The sequence below is a fragment of the Clavelina lepadiformis genome, chromosome 2 (genome assembly GCF_947623445.1).
Source record: "Clavelina lepadiformis chromosome 2, kaClaLepa1.1, whole genome shotgun sequence".
Lineage (NCBI taxonomy): Eukaryota > Metazoa > Chordata > Ascidiacea > Aplousobranchia > Clavelinidae > Clavelina > Clavelina lepadiformis.
Genome location: NC_135241.1, coordinates 14,650,227 through 14,672,210, shown reverse-complemented (window position 1 = coordinate 14,672,210; position 21,984 = coordinate 14,650,227). Strand labels below are relative to the sequence as shown.

Here is a 21,984-nt window from a genome sequence, read left to right as displayed (position 1 = left end):
TCATATTACTGTTTTGCTGGAGCTTTGCCTTTTACAAATTGAGTATTATGATGAACAGTAGGCCTAAACACCCAAACTGTTCTTAGGAAATGATGATTCCCTATCTGCTATTTTTTGTTTTGGGTGATATAATATCACAATCTTTATCTTAAGACTGCGGAAAGTCTTTGCCTGATCTTAACTCGGCAGTAATTCCTCATCATTTGAGCCCTGGTTATTAAGTTAGTTTTTGTGCAAGTCCTGATTGACACACATTTTTTGTTTTTTTAACTTTTTATTTTGAATTGCCCAAGGTTGGAATTGTTAATCAGGGCTACTGAACATAGGCAACCATTTTTCATACTGTGGTAATGGCTATTACAATGGTAATAACGTTGGGAATATTTCTTATATTTGAGTATTTGAGTTATATTTCTTGGAGTCAGGAACTTTGCTATCGAGCCAACTAGCCTAGATATTACAGATAATTATATACAGCATCTGATGTAAACAGAATTTATGTAGACGAGTATATACTGTATAGGTAAACTGGAAATATGTGTGTTTTGGTTTTGCTGGTATTTTTAGCAGATGCATTACTTTCAGTAATTAGGCTTCATTACAATCCCTGCTATGAAGGTTACTTAAACATTTAAGTATAGGATAAGAATTTCTTTTGCATACATAACTTTACATTGACGTTATTTACCTGCATCTTACCATAATATCAAGTCAGCTCTACTTTGTTCACAAAATCAAAATGACTTAAATTTCTATGCATGTGTAATTTCATATGTTTATGGGTTTTTCTATGTTCGGATATACTGTAAGTATTTGGTATGTTATGCATACTGTTCATTTTATTGCTAAACATATTTATACGTTTTGTAATAAGATATGGGTAAAGATGTAATATTTGTGACATGTATTTTAGCTTCTAAGGTTTATTTAACAGAACAAATTTTCAAAATAGAGCTACTTGCTCTTTAGCTATAAGATTATAGTAGGTCTCCTTTCATAGTAAGTAAGTTGGAAAATTAGTCGGTTTTGTATAGCCATCCAAATTTTCTGATTTGTACTTGTGTCAAGATTGGTGTGTTTGGATACCACTAGAGTTGGCTTCAGTTGATGTGAATAGGCACTTTAGATCTTAGTTTGAAAAGAAAGACCCTGAAAAGATTGTCTGAAGTGTGTTTTCCCTGAATCTTTAGCTCTACCCTGCCCACTTTAAATGTAACAGGATAATGCGGAATGTGATTTTAACAAAAAACAGCAGTCCATGTAATGTTACCTATTTTGAATTGTTATTATTAGCATTTTGTTTAAACGTTTAGCTGGCAATGTAGTTATATTTGTTTGTAGGCGATATGAACATAAATTAATATGCACAGCTCAATAAAATATCTTAATTCAATATCCCTTTAATTTTATATCACAACTATATTCTTGTTGGGATTAAATGTTTTTGCTTGACAGAAAATAATTGTGTGTATAGTCTTTGTATGGGTTGAAATTGTTGTACATTATATGGTTATCACTGTTAAGTTACTCTAACGTCAACATTTCTTCACATTGGACTTAAAAAAGAAAAAACTGCAAGATGTATTCAAACAGGCCCCCTGTAAGTAGATATTGGAAACTTTGTAAAAATTTAGTATATATACAAGTTAAACTTGATTATGTAGTTTAATTTTAGTTTATCAAATTTTATCTTTGCAAATAAGATAAAATTAATTAATTACTTTCTGAGCTTACCCAAGGTCAAAACTGTGGTAAATTATTAGAATATGTCATGGCATCTTTGGTTTCCTGAGTTATGCTATATTATGAATATAAATTTTAAAAAATTAGAAACAGATCTGTAGTAATCAAAGATCTGTATGATTGTTTTAGGCAGTTGAATGCTGCCCAAACCTATGAAATATACGTAGAATTAATTTACGTGGGTATCACGTTTTGTTCCATCATCTACACCCAATAACAGAACTATTAGATGGTGTTTGGTGTGTATGTATTATGTACATACAATGTAAATATGCTAACATATTTCACCATTCACCAACAGCATAGATGTTCATCATTTATATTAGTTGTTAGGTTTGACTTGCTAATAGAGAAAAATTATTGTAGTACAGGGCGTTGGCAAGTGTTCTCTGCTCCTTTAGTGTTTATTTAAGCTGTTGACTTTAGGCTGTCCTCAAAGATAGAACGATTGGTTAATGTTTACCCCCTAGTCAAAACCTTCAAAAACATTGCCTGTTATTTCCTAGAGATTCTTTTCAAACTACCTTTCTATTTTCATCACTAACTGTAGCTGTAAAACTTTTAGTTTCATTTTATTTGTTAAAATAAATATTTTTAGTGGCTATCACAGGAACGTTATGAAATAAGCTCATCTTTGATTCATTCTCCTCTTACAGTAAATACTGTTTTTATGTAATATAATGGTCAGATAATATTCTTCTGTCAACCTGGAAAAATATTCAACATTTTGAATTAAAAAGCTAAATTACTATTTTAAGTTAGTATTTTTAAAATCCCTTAGTAACTATGCTATGAATGAGCTCATGTGCTATGAATACAGTACAATGATAATGAAATAGATCATATTTTTGAATGCAAGTTATAAAAGTAGCAAGGTGACTTTTGTAGTGAAATATGTTAAATGTAACAATAGGTGTAGTAGCTTTGATCTCTCTTCTAGTTTACTAGAATAGAGTTAGCGGATGGGTATTAACAAGAAGCTATTGACATAACCAATCATTAACGTTTACATAGGAGAGCCAAAGTGACATTGCACACTGCTTGATGATTGTTTAGTAGGTCAACACGATAGTGTTGGCTTTTCCTGAAAATACTTCATAGTTTTAATCAAATGCCCAGCCATTGGAACGGTTTATGCTCTATTTTATGTCATTTCAGTTAAAACTTTAGTTAGTAGTTGATGTTGAACCAATAAAGATGGGCCTGCAAGCTATTCTTGCTTTGTTACTGGTGATTGCTGCTCTTAACAACACAAACAAATAATTTTTCTGTGAGCATCATTTGGTGTGTACTGATGTGCAAACAGTATGCTCTGATAATGTTATATCTAACGAAAACAGCAATCACATTTGTATCTCGTCTGTCATAAATTGTAAAACTGGTTCTAAATGCATGACTTGGTACAACAAGGTACACTAAACGCTATTCAACCCAGTTCCATGTATGTAGATAGTGCAGCACATAAAACAAAAATCAGACGTGTTTGTCAATTGTCATTATTATTATTAGCATTATTCCCTTTGTTATTCTCTTTTAATTGTTATTATTGTTTCTTGTTTTAGGGTCCAGGTGGTGCTCAACCCTTTAAAACCACCAGCATCCCAGACTTCTGTGATAGGATCAAAGATGATTACAGTTATCTCCAAGCCCACAATCACAGGTTTGGAAGCATCTCCGAATTAGATTATGCTGTTATTTTAAACTAAAGCAACCTTAACGTGAACTCTGTTTCATGACAAGGACCCACGTACGCGAACATGGTCTATTAATAATGTCAATATTTAAACTTTGCTAGCGAGGATTTCAATAACCGTAACGGGCTTGGTGCTCTGTGACAATACCCGCCTCCTAAGCTAACTTCTGTAATTATTTCTATTGCACCACGATGTTGGTTTGCTTTAATATCGTTTGTTAATTTAACAAGTCTGGGATTCATCAAAACTTACCAGGTTTGTCGCCTACCAGCAGAGGCCAACTAAATTCTTTTCTGCTGGTAGTTGCTTAATGGACTGAAGCATATTCACTGAAGTGATATTTTCCGCTTATGTTGATGTTAACTTTTTGTTTCTCTTCACCACAGACTAGTCTAGTTTTGATATATATCCTTGTATTTGCCGCTTCCTAATTTTATGGTTTAGTAACACATATCAAAGTAACTGTGTAAATGTTGGTACATGAGCAGAATGCGCTAGTATTTTCTGAATTTGGTGTATGTCTTAATCTACAACTACTTTTGAGTTTCAGGGTAAATTAGTATTTTAATTTTTCAGTCTGAAGATGGAATGTGAAAAGCTAGTTTCCGAAAAGACGGAAATGCAACGTCAGTACGTAATGGTAAGACACAGAAGATTGCTCATAGTACTAATTAAATCCATCAGGCGTCGTTAGCTTTACCTTGATTTATGCTAGTTATAGCTCTAGCAAACATACTATAGTGGCCCGAACGCGCATACCGTCATTGTTGTAAAGGATTGTCGATATTTCGACAGTGGTTTGTGATGTATAGCTTCCTTCCTCGTCACGTTATTGTGGGTTAACGTGCGTTTTCTTAAGTAACGCGCGGCTACGCCAAAATAACTGTAACCAAACTAGTTTAATGTAATATTCTAAATCTAAGTTATTACAATTTCATTATAAAGCTTTAAAAGTGGACCATTTGCGATGACGTAGTTTAATTTAATTGTTATGCTTTTTTGCTGGCATCGGCCATGAACAATGAACATGTAAAATCGGCTACGACTTGGCGCATCAATTTAAATTTGCTTGCAAACTTTTGCCATTATCACCTAGTTAGTATTGGTTTGCTGTTAATTTCTTTATCAACATCTTGCATACGTGCTTCCGATCAAATTTAATCAAGCAACTCTCTTGTGTAGGACACCCGTGGGACCACAGGCGCGTTATATTAATTTTTACATGTGGTAGATTTGTAGGATTGCTCGATTATGCTTCGTGCGGTTTTACCACCCTCCGTACAAGTTGCTGCTGGTATAGTGCAACGCTTTTGCAAAAAGCGCGAGGTTATACGAAGAACAATGAACGCGACACGAGGAAGTAATTTAACGGAGTTAGCGCAAATACAATATGCCTTGATTAGCGTCGCGGATCTGACTTGACAGCTGCTGCCTCCAAAGAATATTGTATACTTGCAAACAGGAAGTACTCCAAGTGCTTGGTGGAGTTACAATCGCTTTATAAGCGGATAATGCATCCTTGTTTGGGGACGACTTAACTAACTGAAATTGGAAACGTTGTTTGATGTCGATATGTTTGTAATTTTAACATGCGAAAGTTAGCTCTTAAACTGGTCTGTTTGTTACATTTCATCGAACTGGTAATATTCAATTATTCATTTTATTGTAGAAAACTCATAGTTATATTTGTTTGGCAGTACTATGAGATGTCTTACGGCCTCAACATCGAAATGCATAAACAAGTAAGTAAGTTACTGGACTAATTGCACTTTACCTGTATTAAGAAGGAAAATATTAGGAAAACAAAAGTTTTTCTCTGCTATAGGCTATATTAATTAATTATTTATTTATGATGCATTCTACAAAATTCAAGTACTTGTCTGAAAATTATCTTTGCCAAATCTCATTCATTATATTAATTATCACTTATCGGTGATACCAAGTTCCACTTGATCCACCAACTAGCACTTTGCAATATAAATTAGAAATGCTTTGGTTGTGGAAATTTTTATCTCATTACTTTGCTATTACTGTTACAAAAATGTTGGTTATTTTGCGTTTATCGACAAGATTTACAAGAGACGACATCGGATAACTTTGTCAGCTTATTGATTAACCTCCACTTTCCCGTCGAATTTGATTGCTTGTAGGGTTGGGTTCAGGGTTTTTTACGTTAGTGCTCGTCCAAGTCTTTCAATTGCTCTCAAATTTCGAGCAGTAACTTACGCGCGCTTGAGAGTTTTTTGGAGTAGCTCTCTTTATTCGTTTCCTAAGCATACTGAATATATATCTAGTGCGCAGTGTTATTTCTGCTGCACTTCAATGTAAAATAAACCTTGCAAATAAACGCTGGCTTTAATTTTGTTTAATAACAAATAAAGGTTGTACATTTCTGCTGCCATAATCGAAGTTTGGCTGTAAAACTTTTGAATTAGATTATATAATTGTCGGCATTTCGTTTTAACGGTTTTCAGTATGCAATGACATAATAAAATATAGTTTTTTATACTATTCATACAGTATAGTGGAAACTTCAAAATCTGGACAGGAAAACAATGTATAGGCCAGGGGTCGGCAACCTGCGGCTCTTTCATCGTTCTGATGCGGCTCTTATTAATTTTATTGCTACAGTAGAAACAAACAGAAGAACACTCGCGTCTTTATCTCACTGAGCACATTATAGTAATCACATTAATTAAATCACAATAATTAAATCTTACTGAATTAACTGCTTTTATAAATGCGACACATGACAGTTTTGTTACAGAGTGTCGTTTTCGTTTTATTGTGAAAATAGCTTTGCGGCTCCCAGTGATTTTTATTTTGTGGAATATCGGTTAAAATGGCTCTTTAAGTGCAAAAGGTTGCCGACCCCTGGTATAGGCCTATTCTATACAGTACCTTACGATTGCATGGTTGTGTAGCTTCACATATTTAAAAATGGGTTTAGCTTTATTTCAAAAGTAATATATCCACTTACCCTGCAGGTTGTATCGAAAACATGAAAAACTTTTTGTATAATATCCATAATTGGTGAATGTATTATCTCTCCTTGACCTACCTTAAGGTTTATTTTTTTAAGACCTCTCACTTTTAGTTCAGATTTCCGCTTTATTCCGACTACTTTGTTTGGCGTCTATTTCAAGTGGCACAGTCTTGTATTTTCGTGGATGTTGATAAGCCTCAAGTGCTTTCGAGAAGAACTCTTAACATTCTGCACCTCCTTAACTCATAATTACGGACGTCGCTGAAGTAATTTGGTTGAGTTTGGTTTAACTAGGCAATACATCACATGCAAACAACTATTGTCAAGCTTTTTTAAACAAATCCAAAACTCCCAAACTTTTCAACAGCGAGTCGTGGGTAACCACTTGCTTTTATTTTTTGCAGTAGTTTTTGCTATGATTCCTTATAGCCTTTTCTCCAAACTCACCGTACTATACAACTTTAAAACAAAATTTTGCATAACATCTTGTAGCAAAGATTTAAAAGTGGCAGCCTGCTATGACAGCATGAATTCGTTTCTTGTATACCACAGACAACAACTTATTTTCGAGAAAACATGGGAAGAAACGATATGGACGTAAAATTCATTTAACACCAGCGTAATACAAATGGTGTAAAACCAAGAACTTATTATCGTAAAAGCAGAGTGTGGTTGCGAAAGAAGTTAAACGCGTCGGGTACAAAAACGTTTGCGCCACCTCAAGTCGGAAAACACCCTTTCCAAAAAGCGCTTATGTGAAATAATATTCAGTGTGGTGATGAAGCGCACCGAATTGACGCTATAATACAAATTTTGTACGACTGTGATGTACTCTTCTTAATCTCTATTCAAAATGCTGTTGCCGTTGTTTTTTGATAAAAGTCATGAGGTAGGAATTATTTTTTCTGAACACAAATGAACACTAGTTTTGTTGTGGAAAGTTTCATCTAGTTCGTTTTGTTTGACCATTCTGCTCTTTTCGCATTCTGTCACGTTAAGCGGTTGTCGGTTTAGTCTTCTGTCTAAGCTTAAAGATTTATGAATACCACAAGCCGAGCTAGGGTTACCTATTGTATGCGGCACCACACACATACACAAGTGTTTTTCAGGTGTCCGTGTCGGATTGCATTGAGGGGCTTCTTCATGCGTAAATGGAGCTCACTCAATCTTTGAAGAATTTTTTACGACCTTTCTGAAATATTTCCTTTTAAATCCAAGGTGCGCTAAGCTGAAGGTACTTCAGTTTGTTGAAAATACTCACACCGCTTCGTGATCTTTTAAGCGTTTCCTTTCTTGCTTTGATTCATGTATTTACATAGCAACCAAACGTAGATGCTTAACATTTAACCACGGAATTATCTAATGTATAATGGCTGTTGTCAACTAGTTTCGGATCGTAGATTACATAAGTTGAAAAAAGGTTTGAAAGTAGCCTTTACACATAAACTATGATATGTGCATCGAAATTAAGCTGTGTCAGATTTAGAACGATATGTAACTTCCGACTTAAAAATATTAATTTAACCACACGTAATTTAAAAGTTTAGCTGTAGTTAGAATTAAAACCAACTAAATTCTGTAAAATGTGGTTGAATTCGTGTTAGTTTATTTCAATTTTTCAACCATGCTTTGTCTCCAACCATATACGTATGGAAAGTGTCGCAAAAGATTCAATTGTTTATTCTGTTAAAATTAGATAACCTTGGCTTAATATAATAAAATCCTCTTTTTTAATCACAACACTAAAATGTTTCTTTACACGTTACATGAAATTCTGTACAAATTTGGTATGTCTGTGATATTATCATTTTGTGGTGATTGATGGCTATAACTCTGTTTCGGCGCATTGTAACCATTACTTGTCTGATGCTCTCGTGAACTGGACTGATTTCATTTATGTTTTTATGTACCGGCTTTGACCAGTTTAAGTTGCCTTTTGTGTTTTATAATCCACAACGTGTCACTTGTGAAACATTTGTGTCGTTTTCTGTCACTAGTGTACATAGAGTATCGACGTGTGCAGTGTTTCCAGACTGACCTTAGTGGATCATTTTTTGGAAATTTCTGGTTTTGTCGCTGTGAGTAAGTTTAATGAGACGATGCGTATTGGTTGCATAGAAATTAAGGGTGGTCTTGAGTCGAAAACCATCTGTTGTGTTTTATTATCCTGTCTGATGTGTTCACGGCTTGTATTGCTTTTACTGAGTTGACGTCACACAGTTGCTCGTTTTGGCTTATGTATTCCCCAGCGAACTGTCACCACATGAATTATTCCATTACGCTACTATTTAGAATACATCATCTTAAACAAAGTTGATTACAGGTGCTTTTCTTGTTGCTTTATTCTGTATTTACAATAGCTTGATTTATTTTTAATGATGAAATATGTTTGATATGTATTTCTATACTTTCTATTTGACAACATATAATAATGATATAGACATCTTTGTGTGCTTTTTCGCCAGAAAAGATTGCAAATACGACTCTTGAATTATAATCTTCATGAAAAGGCGTTCGTTTAAGTTTGTCACTTTTCGGAATGGAATTGCAATATTTATTCCGATTAAACACAACTCGAAAACACTATGGATATTATGTTTATAGCTTTTTTTGTTTGGAACACATTGCAATAGAAGACTGTTTAGTTACACTCAGTTGCGGCTCAAGTTGCTTTGTTCAGTTTATTTTCAAGGTACATGTTAAGTATAAATATTTCAACAATTACTACTTTCATCCACGTTATGATAATCACATTTCTGCTGTGCCCTGTTTCGGCTGAAAGTTTTTTTTGTTTTTATTAATTTGTTAGATCGTCATGCTAGCATTTTAGGATTTATACCACGTTACCGCAAAAGCGGTTTATCCTCAGAACAGAGCTGATTTACGCTGCTTTAGGCTGCCCTTGTTTACACAACATCACAAACCCCAATCCCAGTTTGACGATGTTGATGTTAGTTGCTCTCAGAAATTCGTGTTCAGCGTAGACCCATCGTATGATACACACCTCGAATGAAGAGGACGCCGGACGGTGGTGCTATTTGAGTAACAAGGGGCTTTTAATTGTGAAAATATACCTAAACGGTGGAATAGTAAAAGATTGCGTGCCCGATGAAGCCATTATCATCTTTGTTACCTTTTAATAATGAACCGCGTAACCATCACTTGTTAACCTTCATGTATGCCTAAACATTACGTAAACGTTGGCATTGCTGGGAAGAGACTGGCGGGTGCACAGTCTTCACTGCTTTAATTACTTATGTTCAGACGCAGTCGTTATCGCATTCTAGTCAGACTATAGCTTTTGCTCAAACTATATTAGTTTGACATAACCACACTATAATATTATCAGTGTAAATATTTGTAACTTAACCTTCCCTCACCCACGTTGAAACCATTCCTCACCGCCATCACATACCGCGTGCAACAGAGCATTTCGATAATGGCGGTGTCGTCAAAGTAAACTCTAAAAAATATCTTTGAAATCGAGCCATAGGCCTTATATCCACTCAGAATAACAGGTGTTTTCTGATTGAAGTAAGGCTTGACAACTTTTCTCAATCCTTGATGATAGATAATACTATACCAAATTGCATAGTAAATATTTATCATAATCACTTTAAACTGGCAATACATGACTTTAACTGTTTTTTTGCATGATACAATTCCGATGTAACTTCCGGTGTGTTCAGCTGCGATAGATCACTGTAATTTCTTTGCAGAAAGTCCTTTTGGTTTTGTAAAGTAATCGTGCTTGCCAAAGGCTAACTAATGAGCGGTACATCAGCACAAGGATGCTGATAATAGTCGTGTACTTGAGACACTTTCAAATATCTGCCAGTTACAAGCTTCTTTCTAACGCGAAACACTTCAAAATCGTTGCCTCGTGTCGTGGCTCAAGTAGTAAATGTTTGCGGTCACCTTTAGACCTGCTTTACTTCAAACGCTTTTGCCCATGTTCTTGCGGCTTCAGATATTTGCCCACCACAAAGAATTTCTGTATCTGACATGTTCTGATTAGTACTGAAGCTTTAGGAATTTAGTGGAATTCGTCATTGGTGTATCCGATGTATTTTCAATAATCAATCTTCTAATGTTTTGTTTCTTCTTTCACCGTTCCACCATATAATTGTTATTGCTGTTGGTTGCATTCTTGCTCGTCTGTTTTATACGCCTTTTGTATTTGCTTAAAATAAGTTAATTTGCAATTTGATATTCATGCTTTAAACGTATTCACAGACGGAAATAGCAAAGAGGTTGGGCATCATTTGCACGCAAGTTATGCCACTTCTTTCGCAAGAGGTATGAAGATTTCTTGTTTACACAGTCCAAGTATTCATAGAATTAACCACTGAGATCATCTCATGTCTTGCAGCATCAGCAACAAGTTGCAACAGCAATGGATAGAGCTAAGCAAGTGACGGTGCCCGAGTTGAATCAAGCTATTGGGGTGAGTTGATGCACACTCGCAACGTATATTTATTTCATATGTGTATTTCTGCGTATATAGTTATTTCTGTATCTTAAGGTATTATTTGTAGTTACTTATCTTATTTGTTGTCACACAGCATCAGTTCCAATTGCAGACTTTTATGACACATAATGCTGGTGGAGCTGGCCCGTCTTCTTCCCATCCTCCCATGAATGCTCACGCTGCCATCGCAGCTTTTGCTGCCAACGGAATGGTCCCACCTCCAGTACTTCCTCCTCATTCTGCAGCTGGTTTTACTCCTGCCGGCTTGCCAGCTTCTTCTGGAGCTCTTGCGAATGCTAATCTTCTTGCTCTTCCTCATGCCAATTTCTTTGCATCAAATCCTTTAGCACAACAGATGTTTGGGGTGCGTGGTGTGGTTCCAACTTCGGCCAGCGGAGCAGGAATGCTTGTTCCCGGTGTTAACAAAGATGAGAGCAGACGTTCCTCTGAGCATCCCGGTATGATCATTTTTGGCCACAATAACATAAATATTCTTTCGTATTTAATATTTCAATGTCAAAGATCCTTGCAACTTGTTTTGGTTTTTACAACTCCATTAATAATGAACAAGGATGAATTTTACTCCCTGCATTATTTATTTAACTACTCGTTGCATCTGCACTTATGTGCCATCTTTTTTATCGTTTATCTTGTTGAAAATCTAATTATATTCTTACTTGCATATTCTTCTGAAAAAGCTTCAGAAAGGGAACGCGCCACTAGTAGACAGGTGTGTAAGTATTCATGTATTCATAATTTTAAGTTTTACATAAAAAGCATTTACAATAAGCGCGAAGTTTTGGGGTTTGCACTTTCCCTGCTTCGTTTAAGACCTTGTTATCATTCATGGAGACATTTGAACTTCAACGGCTTGGAACGGCGTCGCTGCGCAGACTTAATGGCTTGTTATGTGGTTCTTGTTCGTAGTTCAAATTTTCCATTGTAAATTCACCCGTTTGCTGACAGTTCTCTTCTGTGTCGATGAAAGTGTCGCGTTAATGTCATTGCATCAGGCTTCTTCAATCGATCTTAGAAACCTCACGGGAGCGACCAAATTTGCTTCTCATCGATTAGTTCCGCGTCATAATTACCATACTACACAGAGATTGGTAATTTTCTTACGAACAGCGAAAACCCACGGAATTCGTTTTTCAACTCTCGCCAAGAGCAATTAATTACATCATCGTTTTTCCAAAAAGGCTCTGAATCTGGCTGTTCGAGTCCGAATTTGCTTTTAATATAATGACCGATGAAAACGATTTTACGGTTGTAGATTAACACACTTGAGATAGCAACAAGTGAGACAAAGAATAGAAATAAAATTTTTTTGTTATGTGTTTTGTAGTAAATTTCGGCAGAATGTTAGTATTCTTGCGTAAATTTAAACAACGGTACTTTAATGCTATTGGATATTGTTCTGTATGTTCCATATTTTAACAGCATCGCCGCAATTAAAATTGATCTCGGCATTAAAGGCTGGTCACAGAGTAATACATTTGTCCTTAGTGCTCTCTTGAGGTTTCTTGTAGCAATATGGCCACTTTTTATTGCTTTTTTTTCAAAAACGTAATATTGATTTCATAACATAGATTAGGTTAACTTATAATCCAATCGTTGCATGAAAGTGTGCACCCCGCTTTCTTTCGTCTGCTCATTCTTCACTAGTTGACGTCATTACAGCACTAAGTTCAAGAATATTAAATCTCGTCCGTAATCAATTTTTCGTGTGCACGTTTGCACGAGTTGCTTTCATAATTACACGTCATCATCGGAATCTAGGACAAACGTGCTTACAGTTTTTAGTTGCGCGTAGTGTGTCTTCTGTTACGCTTACATTTTGTTTTCAAAAAATTGTTTTCTTTAATTAAACTATCAAACGAAACAACGGACATTTATTGACGTCGAGTTAAATCCAGTATGAAGGAACTATTTTTGGGTAGCGAAAATACTTTGTGTGCAAACTATCTAACAATGGTCATGCTCAAATGGGCTTCCAAAAAAATCAATTAACCATGGCTTTATTTAAACGAAACAACGCCACGATGATGTCGATGTAGTTTCTATATTTTTTGTAATGCAATATTTTTGTCTATTTATTTAAACCTTGTCCTGCTATTACGAAAGATAATGCGAGCATGACTCTTATATGTTTTATATCATACACTGATAGATCAGTCGTCTGTTTGCCGCCTATACCCATCAAGTAAATAGACCTGACAGAAGCGCCCACGATCTTGTATTCACCCAGCACGCGGACTGGCGATAAATTATTCAATCCCTTGTGTAAATTAGGGAATCTAACCCATACAAAATTCATGGCAGCCCAACGCAACGCGTGTTTCCCTTTGTTTGGTTTTAAGAGAGCGCTGGTAAATAATTGAAGAGTTAAGACCGCAAACTGTCAGATTATATTCTTGCAGTTCTTACTAATACTAACCGATTTTCATGCGGGTAGTTATTCAGCTTAGGATTTTCCTGTCGTGGTCCAAGTTTGCGAACAGGTTGGCAAGACATTATGTACAAGGTTCTTGGTGGTGCGTGTGTTGAGTAAATATTAGTTTTTCAACTCTCGTATCGTTTAGCAGATAAGGGTTCCAGTTTGGTTCCTCGTTTAGTCAACGCAAGTAGTTCGATGTATGGCCTGATTATTTACAACATTTAATGCTCTTCAGACTTCGGTGTTGTTAAATACACACTGGACGTATCAGTTACGACTCAAATTAAAGATCTGGCTGCTTGTAAATACGACGCGCAGCAAAAAAGCATACAATCAGACGTCATATTCAAGTTAGATCATTATCTTAAGCCCACAAAAGACGCCCATTGAAAACACATTGTATGTTCTTAGTAAACTACTTACACTATTTCATGGTTACCTAACACACTGCGGTTAGTGCCGCTTTAAACTATTGCCAAGGCTGCCAGCTGCTGCGACGGACACAACTCCATTGGGATTGGTCCGCTCGTCATATCGTCGTCTATCGTTGTCTGCGCCGTGATCTGTTTATTATCGTTTTAAGCAATCCATTTCCACATCGCATATTCGGTCATGCTGATGCCGTTGCTAATAATTGCATTTGAGCATTACAGTGCGCTATAATTAAATCGCTGCAGTTGGAAAACCTCCATGTGATTGTAAGCAACCTCAGTTTCGCGACGTAATTAAATCAAGCTACTATTATTAGCCTTTTATATTCATTTGTTCATAATTGCCTTTCTGTTCTCTGCTGACTAGCTGAGGTCATATGATATTGGATGAAATAAAGGTAATAATATTGCCGAAGCCTTGTAAAAGTTGTATATTCCGACAAATGCGTGGAGGTCGAATTAGTTTCTCGCAGTAAGCCCTGAAAAAGCCTGTTATTTTGGCAGGTTGTAGCCTTTAGATTACATGACAACCAGGATATCTGTATTTGCTCTAAAGTTTACAGAGCGCTTTTTTGATATGAAATCTGTTTGTATCGTCCTTCTATAATGTTTACAATTTGGTTATAAATGCTGTTTGAGAGTTCTCTGCCGTTTACACTGAACGCTTTTTATTTGCGTACCAATTTGTTATGTCGTAAAGCCATTGAAACAGATACAGGATTTTATTCACCTTTTATTAATCGGTGAAAACAAAGGACTCCTTCACGTGTCGTTTTAATACCCCTTGGAGGCACCTTTCTGTCTTGCTTGTAGGTTAACAGCTTCGTCATCTCTGCTCACTGAGCTTGTTCCGTCCTTAGGAAGGACTCTTACCTCTTCCACTTAGGTACTTCTCGACGTCGCTCTAACATGTCATAAATACTGTCGCTATCATCAGTGGTTTTTCGAATTCGATTGGGATTTAACGATTTTGTTAAAAAAACTGGTTGGATGTGAAGTACCTATTCTACAACACTTATTGAGTTGGGTCAAGTGCGTTTTCAAGAGCACGTGTATGTAGTCTAATAATACTCAAATTACTTGCCTGGAAATAAAGTTCTGCCGAGAGTTGCGCGGATTGGCATTTTATAACGAAAATGAATTTTTGGCCAATTCATGCCCGCTTTGACGTTTACGATCGCGGATTGCTCTTATGGAGTGAGAGCTTTCCAAGTCAAGTGGCTGCTCTTACTTCTGTTTAGTGTACCATTTGAAACGCTGAGTGGCCTTTCTTCGTAAGGACCATAAATCTTTCACAAGCTAATTTCACCACATAAACAATCGCATTTCACCTAATTGACACATTGAATGTTCATTTTAACTTTTTGCTTAGAATTCTACATCGTCGCCAGCGATTACGTCATCGGAGAAACATCGTCTTTCAGATCAAGGAAATCACACACCTACCAGTAAACGTCACAAAATCGACGTTGAAAAAAACACCAAAGCAGTAAGCTTGCTTAATTATTTTTCAGCAACTATACATTTTACAACTTCCTTGTTTCACGTATTTGTCGACAAATAATTCTCCACCCCCAAGTTTTTGAAGTTTTTATTACTCTACACTTAGTTCTCTCATTTCCCTTTCCTATGTTCAAAATATTATTTTGATTAAACAATCTGCCTGTTTCTGGATCAGTAGATGAGGCATTGCTTCAATAAAATACTTTGTTGAATTCTCAAATATCTATTTTTGTCATTTTTACAGGACGCCAGTGATCAGAGCGATACGAACGTTGTTGTTGACGATGAGTTATCACCTGATGAAGCGGCGACCACGCGAAATAAATCGCCTCCATTGCGTTTACGTGACTCTGCTGGACAAGATCGAATGTAAATAAAATAAACACATCTGCCCTCGTGCTACGCATGTTTATTAATGCACTTGGTCGTTGAATTCAGATCTCCTAGGGAAAATATAGTTTCTTCAAGTACCCAACCTTCCCATAGGAGCGGTGGAAGTGCAAGCAGCACACCGACAGCGAATGGCTCCTCTGGTATTGGATACATCGGATTAGTCAAAAAGGAAGCTTCGTCGACCACCACTCCTGGAAGAAAAGACAACCCACAAAACCCATCTGTGAGCAATTTTCAATTTATGCTTGTCTTGTGCACTCGCGCTAAAGAGTCGTTTCGTCGCGTGCTTACGCAATTTCTGCACGTGTTTGTGGTAATATTAGTCTGGCCTATCAGCTTAGCATTCAATGTAGGTACCTTTCAAACGCCACCCTACTCTCAACGCTCAACCGCCTTCTTGCTCGAAGTATTGGCATGATTATACTGTTTATATATTTTTTTAATCGTACCGTAACTTTTTCATTCTACAATTTCACTGGCCATTTAATCTTGCTCATCCCTCCGTTGTGCTCAGCGTGTGCGATGGGGTGGTTTGTTGATTCGATTTCACAGAATCGTAGTAAACGCTTTCATTATGAAGAGTATGTTGACAGAAATCGAATTCCAACCACGCCTTCACTCGGAAATACTTTTTATTATAGTGCTTAAATGAAAATTTCACAGAATGAAAAATCGGCTAGTCCAAAATCAAAGCAATCGGCGAGTCCAATTTCCTCTTCAAACAAATACAATCATATACGTCATCGGTCAATGAGCCCCAAACAACCTATCAGTCATTCTTCAGTGCTTGCTGGAAGATCTGAAGAATTTGGTATGTCTTGGAACATTTAATGAAAGTAAACGATGAATCAAATGATCTTATGGTTGTATGTATATGTTTTTAGTCGCTTCTCTTCGGACCTCCGCGTCATTTGGTCTTCCATTTCATTCCTTTCATCCTCCACTTTCAATTCATGGTGCACACCCAGCTGATGATCCAGCTGCTGCGGCAAGTTTACTCAATCTTCATCCGCAGCATGCTTTGCAGGCGGCGGCTGCTCTTGCCTCCAGAAGCCATCCTCCCGGGGCAGGATATGACATCCACAGTCAGATGAGAACATCAGGCTCTGCATTACCTGCCATCGCTGCAAACAGTGGAAAAGAGTGCGTTTTCACGATTTATACCCACATAGGGCCACATGATTGGTCGTTACTCTTCAAAAAAACATTAATTAACTGTATCGTTTTTCTGAAACATCTCCTGTTGAGCCAATACCGTTTTATGTATTCTAGAACATATTCCTATCATCTGAGTGCCGAAGGTCAACCGCCGCAGCCGGTCCAGTTTCCATCTGACGCTTTAATCGGTCCCGGGATTCCCCGAGCAGCTCGTCCCATCCTCAGTCTTCTGCACGGCGAGGTTGTTTGCGCGGTCACCGTGAGCAACCCAACCCGCCACGTTTACACGGGCGGCAAAGGCTGTGTGAAAATTTGGGACATGAACACAGTGAATGGTTTGAACGGTGGTCCAGTTACCACGCAGAACCCAACTACTAAACTAGACTGTCTTCAGCGCGATAGCTATATTCGATCTTGTAAGCTGCTACCAGACAAACGAACGTTATTGGTCGGAGGAGAGGCTAATACATTATCTGTTTGGGACCTTGGTGGAACGCCGACGGTCAAAGTAAAGAAGTTTACCGTAGTGTATATATTACAATCATCTATATTGTTGTAGCAGTAGATATGTAGAAAGCTGCCAAGTAAACGTTGTTTTGGCGTTATTGCTGAGTCTGCTCCTGCACAATATGATAAGTTACCTGCACATTCGCTATGATAAGTTACCCGTATTAACTTTCCAATTTTGACTACTTACTGTTTCTCGCAGTCTGAATTAGTTTGTGCTGCTCAAGCCTGCTATGCTCTGGCTATTAGTCCCGACTCAAAGTTATGCTTCAGCTGTTGTAGTGATGGGAATATTGCAGTGTGGGATCTACACAATGAAAGGATTGTAAGGTGAGTTATTTAGTTACGACTTTGTGTGCTTTAGATATAAAAAACTCAAAACAACAAAAAATTCTGAAAAAGGAAGTTTGAACTACAGTATAGTTATGAGACTATTTCAAAACTAACGCAAGTTAACTTGGGCATTCTTACCATTCAGAAAGGGGAAGTTTTATTGTTCAACTTAGACCACTTAGAAAATAGGTAGCTTTAGATTTTATAACACTAAATAAATCTGATAACAAAACTTCATTTCGAGATTCCTTTTTATTTTTTTACTTTGTTTCATTTCATTCAAGAGCTAAACGTGAAATTTGTTTTTCACAAAAAATGTTTTTCACGTAATTACAGTATATGTTACATATACAATGTGTATGTAAATGTTTGGAAATTTAGGCAGTTTCAAGGTCACACGGATGGTGCGAGCTGTATTGATATATCGCCTGATGGCAACAAATTATGGACAGGAGGACTGGACAACACCGTTCGATCGTGGAATTTAACAGCTGGAAAGCAATTGGACCAACACGATTTTAGTTCACAAATATTTTCTCTGGGATATTGTCCGTCTGGAGACTGGCTCGCTGTTGGGTACGTATTAACTCGTATCTTTACTAAAACGAGAAATTTATAAGTCTTTTTCATTCTTTAATGTCATTATGCAACCGCTCTGTTTTTCAACAGCATGGAGAATAGCACAGTCGAAGTGTTACACGATTCCAAACCTGAAAAATACCAACTGCATCTGCATGAAAGCTGCGTGCTTTCACTAAAGTTTGCACATTCGGGAAAATGGTTTGTCAGTACAGGCAAGGACAACATGCTTAATGCTTGGCGCACTCCATATGGTGCTAGTATCTTGCAGGTGGGACTGTGAACAAAAAAAGAAACAAAAGTTAAACACAATTGTACTCAACCTAAACCGTGAGCAATCTTTTGATCCCTTTTTTGACTTGTTTTTGTAGACTAAAGAATCGTCGTCAGTTCTCAGTTGTGATATTTCAGCAGATGACAAATATATCGTTACCGGTTCTGGAGATAAGAAGGCTACGTTGTATGAAGTAGTTTAGCCTATTTACCATCATAATTTTTATATGATTAGAAGTTGACCAAGTCGGAACAGGATTAAAAGGTGTTCCAAGTTTTTTTCCATGAGTTTATGGTGTTGTTTCTACGGTTTCCCTCTAATTAGCAATTTGATAAGCTCTGTATTCTTGCTAGTTTTTTTTGTGTGGTAGAGGTTATATATCCGCTTTGTATACTGCTGTAGCTCAATAATTGGTCGTCCTATTATAGTACCGTGATCGTGCATGTTCCAAATGTTGATTTTAATAATGATGAGCGTCAGTTATGTTTTATGTGTATTATAATAATACTAATTTTAATTATTGCAAAATGATTGTTTTATTTTTATTTGCTTATTTGTTGCCGCTTTTGTTTTTGAACCTCTGCATTCTTCAATGTTAACTTGTACGATGTTTTCTATAATGATGTTTTACCGTGGTAATTTTGCACAAATTTGGTTCGATCAGTTCGGACTAGAAAAGTTCCTATGTACTCCCCAAGAGGAAACAGTCTCAATTTCTGCTTCGTTTATTTGAATGCCAAACTGTGATATAAACGGTTTTGTGCCGTATTAATTAATGCGAACAATTAAGCTGTATTGGTATGTTAGCTTTTTTGGCGTTCACTGGTGAACAACGGAAACGCGAAAGTAGCCTTTTAGCATGTTACATTGCGGGAAGGGATTAATATGTGACTTCCGCACTTTCATTGGTTAGTGCTATCTCTCATGTGCCGGTAAATTCAATTTAATTTGTCATCATTTAATATCATGCAACGAAATTGCTTTGTTGGTTAAATTTTTAGTGTTGATAATTTGCTGTCATTGTTAACTGTATCAAACAGGTAGATGTGCATGTGCTTAGCTGTTGTTCTTTGTAATATAGAAAGTGCTTTCAGTTGTTGGGTGGGTAGCAGGGTTATGAAGCTGAAGTTTCGGCACTGAATCGTTTTCATTTACCAGATGAACTACTTCTAACTTACTGTCATTTGTTTGTTTCATTCAACGTGAATTTGTAGATTAGATACATCAGATACATTGAGCAAGATAGAGATTGAGTGGATACATCATCGTCCTTCATTTTGCATGGAGGCAAGGCCTTTATTTTGGCTGGCCAGGGTCGACCATTTTTCTCACAACTGCACTTCTCACAACCCACACAATATTGAGGTCTCCCGTTTTTATGTTGTACTTCTTCCGAAGTCTTTTGGGTCGTCCTTCCTCTGTAGTTCGTGGAACTTTCTATCTCTTTTCGGCAATTTTGCTGCTTCTATTCCTTTCAGTACACTGTTTCATCCACCTCAGTCGTTGTTTCTTCAGATGTTTTCCTACATCTTCTACCTCTGTCCTCGCTCTTAACACAGCATTTGATACTTTGTCTAAGAGTGTCTTGCCACCCATCATCCGAATCAAATTGATTTCTTCACATCGCTCACACATGCTTTGTACAACCTTTCTTTCAAATTTGATGACATATAGTTCTACAAAGTACGTTGGACAACTCACAGAATTTTCTGCAACCTATCCTTGTTGTCACCGCTCTATCCGCATTCATTTCCCAGCAGATCACTCAAGTAGGGAAATTCTTCAACCATCTTCATGTTTGTGGCGACAGGCCAGTAACTTCAAACTGGTGCACGACTAATTATGATATCATAGGAATATGACGTTGTACGGCACATAGAACGCGAGAGTAGTATGAGAGCGAGAAAGTTCCCGTTCTGGAAGGACCTACCTGTAACGCTGATACACTTTTTTCTTGTCCTGTTATTTTTTTGGTGTGTCAATGCTACTGTTCTAGTGTGACCTTTGTTAATCAAAATTATTTTTTCTTGGAGTTTTCTGATGTTCAATACCCGCCCGACCTTTTTTTACACTAGGAAGGACATACCTTTGCAGCTTGGAATTGGATTCAGGTTTTGAGGCCAATTCTTACATAGCGTTAAAGCCTACATACTGCATATCTGTGTTTTGAGAGAGAGGGAGAGAAAACAATTTTCTTGCTGTCTCGTATTTTTGTGATGAAATGTGAAAATGGAGAGGAAAGTTGGAAGTCGAAAGTATAACGATGTACCAACTGAAGCAACAATTGTAAATGTACGGCAAGGTGCAAGCATTCAGCAAACAGCTGTAGAACACAATATTCCGTATGGTAGGCTACACCAGGGCTTTGGAGCAGGCGTAAATGTTAAATTGCTCCAGCTCCGGAGCTCATTGATACCACTGCTCCGGCTCCATTACGTCAAAAACTGAGGTTTAAGGATGAATGCTCAATTTGGAATATCTAGCTCAATGGGTCAGTCAGTACCATCGGTTGCAGCTATGAACATGTGACTGCTCTGCTGTCAAATCCCCAGCAATTCTTAATTTTGTGAAGGGTTGCTGTTAAATTATGTGAATTCAGCCAATAGTAGTATAGCATCTTATGAAATATATCGGAACCGGAGCTATTTTTCAAACAACTGGCTCCAGCTCCGTTGAAAATGTACGGCTCCGGCTCCAAAACCATGGGCTACACAATGGAACAAAGTCCACACAAAACATGTAGGAAAAACTGGCCACCAACCAGTTATAACCGAAGCAGATGAAAAAAATGTTGCATGTTCTTGATGTATGAACTTAATGAAAGCAACCGGTAGACAAAACAGATCTAAAGATGATAGTCAAAGGCTATTTGGACAAAAGAGGCATTGATGTTAAATAGTTTAGAAATAATTATCCTTGCATTGACTGGACAGTGCTTTTCCTTTCAAGACATATAATCTAACTCAACGTAATTGTGAATACTTTCCTTGACAATTATTGGCAAGAAGGAGTTTTCCCATAAATTATTTGTAATTACGATGAAACAAACTTTACAAATGATCCAGAGACCAAAAACGTGGTAGGTTGCAAAGGGCATAAACGTATTCAACGAAAAATTGAACACTCCAAAGCCTGTGTGTCTGTTATGTACAGTGGTTTACTGAGGGTGAACTTTTACCTCCCATGGTTGTCTACAAAGCTATGAACATCTATGAAAACTGGCACGCTGGTGGTCCTCCAGGTACATTGTATGACTGCGTATAGGCTTCTTGTAACCTATAGGCTATTTTTGTCCTTGTAACAGCTGGATAACTTTCGTACCAAGACCTTGTAACGTATTTAGTATAATTTCTCCCAAAGTTTCCAGCTAACTTGCAGAGTCGTAATGACTCGAGTCCCTTTTTTCTGGACTCGACTTGATTCGAGTCCCTTTCTAAGAAAGTACAAAAATTACTTGACTAGTAGAGTCAGTTCT

General features: G+C 37.0%; 1 protein-coding gene and 1 pseudogene across 3 annotated transcripts; both read left to right on the top strand.

The window, feature by feature from the left end:
• The first annotated feature begins 1,459 nt into the window (after positions 1-1,459).
• On the top strand, positions 1,460-19,602 carry LOC143445818 (transducin-like enhancer protein 3). 3 transcript variants are annotated; one of them, XM_076945146.1, is made up of 18 exons: positions 1,460-1,600; positions 3,306-3,403; positions 4,014-4,077; positions 5,135-5,179; positions 10,660-10,722; positions 10,796-10,870; positions 11,007-11,352; positions 11,593-11,624; positions 15,135-15,251; positions 15,510-15,634; positions 15,704-15,881; positions 16,322-16,469; positions 16,543-16,801; positions 16,931-17,324; positions 17,526-17,653; positions 18,038-18,232; positions 18,326-18,506; positions 18,607-19,602. In XM_076945146.1, the coding sequence occupies exons 1-18, from the start codon at positions 1,580-1,582 to the stop codon at positions 18,709-18,711; spliced, it is 2,574 nt and encodes an 857-aa protein (XP_076801261.1). In that variant the 5' UTR covers positions 1,460-1,579; the 3' UTR covers positions 18,712-19,602. The 3 variants fall into 3 exon arrangements, with proteins under 3 accessions (XP_076801261.1, XP_076801262.1, XP_076801260.1); XM_076945147.1 differs by having other exon boundaries at positions 10,989-11,352; positions 15,752-15,881; XM_076945145.1 differs by having other exon boundaries at positions 10,989-11,352.
• A 1,136-nt stretch (positions 19,603-20,738) lies between these two features.
• Positions 20,739-21,773, top strand: LOC143444905 (uncharacterized; annotated as a pseudogene).
• The last annotated feature ends 211 nt before the right edge of the window (positions 21,774-21,984 follow it).

Coding starts and splice junctions, on each gene's coding strand:
- LOC143445818 (XM_076945145.1), top strand. CDS start 1,580: ATGTATTCAAACAGGCCCCCT. Junction 15,252..15,509: donor TTGAAAAAAACACCAAAGCA/GTAAGCTTGCTT, acceptor TCATTTTTACAG/GACGCCAGTGATCAGAGCGA. Junction 16,470..16,542: donor TGGAAGATCTGAAGAATTTG/GTATGTCTTGGA, acceptor ATATGTTTTTAG/TCGCTTCTCTTCGGACCTCC.